General features: G+C 52.9%; 1 protein-coding gene across 1 annotated transcript in view; it reads right to left on the bottom strand.

Annotated features, from left to right (window-relative positions):
- Nucleotides 1–6: 6 nt before the first annotated feature.
- Nucleotides 7–6,167, bottom strand: part of SCN1B (sodium channel, voltage-gated, type I, beta subunit) — an 8,986-nt gene continuing 2,825 nt past the window's right edge. The window contains exons 4-6 of the mRNA XM_010848972.1: nucleotides 1,124–1,265; nucleotides 477–548; nucleotides 7–383 (exon numbers count right to left, since the gene is read on the bottom strand). Of these exons, the coding sequence (XP_010847274.1) occupies nucleotides 482–548; nucleotides 1,124–1,265 (209 nt within the window). The 3' untranslated portion in view covers nucleotides 7–383; nucleotides 477–481. The remainder of the gene's footprint in view (nucleotides 384–476; nucleotides 549–1,123; nucleotides 1,266–6,167) is intronic.

The raw sequence follows: 6,167 nt of genomic DNA, 5'->3' as shown, positions 1-6,167 counted from the left end.
GGGGAGGGGGCAGGGAGGCACTGGGCCCCTGTTAGTGCGTGTCCGAAGCGGCCAGTGTGTGCAAATCAGCAAGAAGGAGGGGTGCGGAGCCGCTGCCCCCACCTCACCGCGCCCCCACCAAACAGGCAGCAGAAGCAGGGGTAGGGGGCAGCGGCAGTATTGCTTTAGCCATCATGCATGGCGCAGGTGGGTGATGGGGCAGGAGGAAGAAGGCTGGATTAGGGGTGTGAGCCGAGCCCCCTGCCCCCTCCCACCCTGGAGGCTCCGTTGGCAGGACTCTGAGGCTTGTGGAGGCCCAGGAACGGCCAACCCCCATCGGGGGCAGACCTTGCCTGGATGTGCCCCCATTAGGGCTGGCTCTTCCTTGAGGCGGAGCCCAGGGCCTGAAAGGGGAGAGACAGGGCATGATGAACCTCACAGCTAGCTGGCACCTCCCAGGCTCTCCAGCCCCCTGCCCGCCTGCCCGCCCACCTTACCGGGGCTATTCGGCCACCTGGACACCCGTACAGTTCTCTTTGCTTTCTGAGGTGATGGCCAAGTATTCCGAGCTGTGGGGGCAAAAGCCAGGTGTCCAGCGACCCCATTGTCAGTTTGGCCCATCCCCCCATGGAGACGGATGAGGGTTGAGGTCTCTGTTCCCCAGGGGCACAGGGGTCAGAGAGAAGAGGAAGTGGCAGGCTGGATCCTAGGGATCCAAGAGGAGCCCAGGCTGGAGGTCTGGAGTCCTGAATGTGGGGGAAGAGGGGTTCTGGGGGCCTAGACTCCTAGGTCGCCAAGGGGTTGGGGTCTGAGTCTGAGGAAGCAGCGAGTGGGGGGCTCAAACTCCTGGGTCCTGGCAGATAAAAAGGGCTAGAGCCTGGAGTCATGTATCGCTGGGGCAGAGGATGCCAGGCCTGAGCTCTGGATCCTAACAGAAGTGGGGGCTAAAAGAGTCTGAGCACCGAGAGGCAGGGACCCAATCGCAGCCTCACCCCATCTCGGGCACCAAACGGTCCCCTCTGGGGAGGACTGGCAGATGGTGCCTGGGTCACTTCCCCACCCGCCTCCCCACTCAGCCCATGATCCCCTCTGGGAAGCACTAGGCATCCTGGGCCGTTTCTCCCCTCCTCAGGACCCCACTCACGCATTCTCTTGTGCGGCAGCCTCCGTGGCAGCGGCAATCTTCTTGTAGCAGTAAACCATCTCTGCCACGAGCCAGATGGTCAACACCACGATGAGCACGTACATCATGATCTCGGACACAATGGACGCCATGTCTCTGTTGGCTGCAGGGGCCAGGCAGGGTCAGGTGGCAGCCTGAGTGTGTCCTGAGTTTGCTGTGCAAGCCTGGGCAAGTGGCTTGACCTCCCTGGGCCATGTCTGCAAATGAAGCCACGCTCTCCCCCTAGAGGCATCATTGTTACTGTGGTTCTTAATAATCGGCCTTGGAAGAGCTTTCGGATCGCACTGAACCTGTCTCCCTGTGTAACTCGAGGGTGCCTCCATGTCATACAGGTGATTGTAAGTGCCCCAGAGCTGAAGCTCTGCAATGAGAAGGCTCAGGTTCAAATCCTGGCTCTGCCACTTGCCAGCTGTGTGACCTTGGGCAAGTGACTCAGCCTCTCTGTGTCTCAATTTCCCCACCTGTAAAAAGTTGATAATCACAGTGTCTCCTTCATGAGAGTATTGTGAGAATTAAATAAGCTTTTAACACCCTTATAATTGTGCTTGACAGATAGAGAGCATTTTATACATATTTACTATTATCAATATCATCACTGTTATTATTGGGGCGAAACAGCATAGTAGTTAATAGCAGGGCTCTGGAGCCAGACTGTTAGGGTCCAAATCTTATCTCTGCCTCTGCTGTGTGACTACAGGCAAAAGACTCCACCTCTCTGAGCCTCTATTCCCCTGCCATAAAATAAGAATGATAATACTCATGCCTTCTCACAGGGTTGCTGGGAAGAGGAAATGAGTTAACATCTGTAACATGCGTGGATGTTACAGTCAGCACTGCCTAAGCGCTGGCTATTCGCTGATGTTTTCAGGAAACCCTCTCTCCTTTTCACAGCCCTGGCTCTTGCCAATGTCAGCTTCCTTTCATGGAGCCTAAATTTAAACTGTAAAAGGAGCATGTTCAGCCGGGGGACCAGAACGCAAGCCCATGGTGGCGTCCTCGGCCGGATTTCGCAGGTGTCCACCCCGCATCCCCAGCCCCTCTTCCCGGATGGCCGGGACGTCATTTTCCCCGCTGTTCCCACGTGGTCTTCCTCCCCTAGGTGTGTGCTCAGTTGCTTAGTCATGTCCGAGGCAGATGGTACCAAGGCTTTCTGGGCCACAGGAAGGGGGGTGCAGGGTCCGAAGCTTCTCCCCTGCTTCCCAGCAGGAGGAGCTGGGGACAGGACTCCACACCTCACCCATTTGTTTGTTCGCTTGTTCCTTCACTCCAGAGATACCCTGAATGTGTCTCCTGCGGTGAAAGCATGCTCTCACCCAGGCTCTGTCCTGAGTTCTTTACTTGAACATCTCCCTGACTCTGAAACAACCCCAAGGATACAGAGCGTCCAGGCTTCTCATGTCAGCTGACCGCCAGAAGCACAGAGTTGAATACATGTTGGATAAAGCTCAGTGGTAAAGAATCTGCCTCCCGGTGCAGGAGACGCAAGGGATGCGGTTCGATCCCTGGGTTGGGAAGATTCCCTGGAGTAGGAAATGGCAACCCGCTGCAGTATTCTTATCTGGGAAATTTCATGGACAGAAGAGCCTGGTGGTTGGGCTACAGTCCATGGGGTCACAAAGAGTCAGGCATGACTGAACACACACACAAGCAAGCATGGATAAAACTCAGTCATCAGAATTCTTGCCCCTGCTCCTGGAACTCACCAACCAAATGGATTAAGTAAACTGGTATCCTGCTCTCCCAATCAAATTAGGACAGTGGCAGGTACGGCTCTCTAGGCCATCTGCAGGACAAGTTTACTGAGGACTTCCCTGGTGGCTCAGATGGTAAAGAATCTGCCTGCAATGCAGGAGACTTGGGCTCAATCCCTGGGACGGAAGATCCCCTGTGAATGGCTACCCACTCCAGTATTCTTGTCTGGAGAATTTCACAAACAAAGGAGCCTGGCGGGCTACAGTCCACGGTGTCGCAGTCAAACACGACTGAGCAACTTTCACTTCACTTCACTTCAGAGAGGAGAAAGTGCCAGGCAAGGATGCACAGCCAGGATTGCACTCAAAGCCAGGAATCAACTCCAAGTGGAACTGACTGCAGGGTCCGAGCTCTTATCTACTCTTAAAAGCTCCTGCAGCCCAAGAGAGACTTGGAAATGGCCGTGGTATGTCCAGGGCAGTCTCCATCAACCCACAGACATCTCAGGAGGCGGGGCCGTCATCCCCTCCACCACACTTCACAGATGAGAAACTGAGAGAGAGCGGTCACACCCGGGAGCAGAGGCAGTTTCTCTCAGGGGCGTTTGATTTCTTCAAAATCCCTGAATCTTCCGAGAGCTTCACCTGCCTGCCTCCAAGGGCAGATCTGAAGCCCCAGCCTGCACGTCTACGGGCCGCATGTCTCGCCAGCTTCAGTCGCCACTGCACGTCCCCACCTGCTCCCCTCTTACTGGGTGTGTCCAGACAGAATAAGCCTTCCTGTCCCCAGATGCCAGCCCCACCCCTGGTGAGAGACACCCAGATGCTTCCTACCATCTTCTGCACCCCTCCCAGCTCAGTGAAGGCCTCATCTCCAGCACCCACTGCTCCCCGCTTTGGAAACGACTCAGTTCATTACTGAGGGGTCATGACCAGGAGGCAATACCGACTGATAGGTAATGTTGAAATGGCAGTAAGACAGTGGCTTATGATAAAGACAGCAATGGCTACTGATGCTAACAATACAATAATACCACGGGGAATGAAATGCCATAGAGTGACACATAATGTTAAAAATACTACAAAATGAGCAAGGATGCCGAATACATACCAAATAAAAATTTTTTAAATACTATGACATGACTGATAATATTTTAGAACATATAGCATGGTGGCTAAGAATTAAAAAAATGATAATATGGTGGATAATATTAAAAATACTCTGGGATGATGGATTATAATTTTAAAAAATATTGTTGTTATGTTTGGTGTTTGGTAATGTGAAAACACTATAGCATACAGTATAACATAACATACTATATCACAGCGGGTAAGGTTAAAAAAGCAGGATTATAACATGGTGGATTAAAAACCACTGGGGTATGGTGGATGGTGCAAAAAATACAGGCTCTGGGAAGATAACAGAAATAGTCCTATATTACATAAATATAAGTCCATGCGTGCTAAGTCACTTCAGTCGTGTCCAACTCTTTGTGACCCTATGGGCTGTAGTCCACCCGGCTCTCTGTCCATGGGATATCCCAGACAAGAATACTGGAGAGCGTTGTTGTTCTCTTCTCCAGGGGATCTTCCCAACCCAGGGATGGAACCTGAGTCTCTTATGTCTCCTGCATTGGCAAGCGGGTTCTTTACTATTAGCGCCACCTGGCAAGCCCAATTAAATATAAGTCCTGCATCACATAAATATAAGCCTCCCACATATACTGGGAAGCAGTATAACGTGGTAGATAATGTTAAAAAAAAAACAAAAAATAGAGGCTCTTCTGGGACCTGGGCGTGCCTGAGCCCAGGCTCCACCATGCTAGGGAAGACAGCATCATGAGCAAGGGCTGAGCCACAAGATGGAAAGAACCTGGGTGCCCAAAGGGCATCCAGGAAACTTCCTACCCCCTAACCCTTCACCTGAGCACAGATTTGGGAGGCGGGACTGACCCAGACTTAAGCCACAGTATTCGGGGGTGTCTTTTTTACAACTCCTCCACCGTCACCCAACTCACCAGGGCAGGGCTCCGCCATCGACGTCTGTGGGTGGCCACCCACCCAGCATCGTGACCTACACCAAAGAGTCGCTCAGACATGTCTCCTGAATTGAATTCTGCTAGATCACTTTGCTAATACCCGTAAAAATGCTAATTACCAACAGGAACCCACAGGCTCTGGCTGACGGCAGAGTATAGTGAATCATGCCAAGAATAAAAACAACAATCACACAGGTTTGGCTGGGTTCAAATCCAGGTCGCAACTCTGTGACCTTCGCCTTGTAATCTTACCTCCCTGAGCCTCGGTTTCCCCATCTGCTAAATGGGGATAAGAAGAGCCTCTACGGCAGAAGGTGGGTTGTTTTTTCGTTGTTAAGTCATGTCCGACTCTTTGCGACCCTGTAGACTGTGGCCTGCCAGGCTCCTCTGTCCGTGGGATTTCCCAGGCAAGAATACTGGAGTGGGTTGCCATTTCCTTCTACAGGGGATCTTCCTGACCCAGGGATCGAACCTGCATCTCCTGCATTGCAGGTAGATTCTTTACTGTCTGAGCCACCAGATGGTGGGTGGGAGGATTCAGTGAGGGACTTCACACAGGACAACGAGGCCAGCCCCAGTCTTGGGGAAGGAGGGCACCAATGCACATGGCCCGTGATGGTGGCATGTACTGATGGCCCCTCGGGACTCACCTGCCATGCTCTTTGGAAGCCCAAGGTCTGGGATATCTCCCTGACTCTCTAAGCCAATGGCCCCTGGGGCCCTGGAAAATTCCAATTTACACCCAATCAGAAGATGGTTCAGGGAAGGAGTCCAAAGCAGTTGAAGCCGAAATGATGAAAAATGATTCAAAACACACCTTAGATCTTTGCTGCTCAGCATGGCCCCAGACCTGCAGCCTTGGCCTCATCTGAGACAGAATCTTGGGCCCAACATGGATCTGTTGAGTCAAGATCCAAACAACAGGACGACCGCATATGGTAGAATTTGAAGAGCCCCGCCACAGGTGACACCACTGATTTCCTGCCCCAGGTGACACAGGGGGGCAGGACTAAGGCTGTTGACAATCAGAAGCACCACGACCATGGCCCCCGGGTGCCGAGGCCCTGCTGTGACAGACGCACCAGCCTCGGACGCCCAGCATCTCACTCCATCCTCACCACCTCCCCCACGACATCAGAATGGCTCCAACGACACACCGAGAGAGAGACACCATTATCACCTGTTTCCTACAGGACGATACTCAGGCTCAGAGACAGGGAGGCACCCACTGGGGTTCACAGCGCAGGAGGCAGAGCTCAGCTCTGCACTCAGCAC

The sequence above is a fragment of the Bison bison genome, unplaced genomic scaffold (genome assembly GCF_000754665.1).
Source record: "Bison bison bison isolate TAMUID 2011002044 unplaced genomic scaffold, Bison_UMD1.0 scf7180017864280, whole genome shotgun sequence".
Taxonomy (NCBI): domain Eukaryota; kingdom Metazoa; phylum Chordata; class Mammalia; order Artiodactyla; family Bovidae; genus Bison; species Bison bison.
This window is presented reverse-complemented; position numbering and strand designations above follow the sequence as displayed.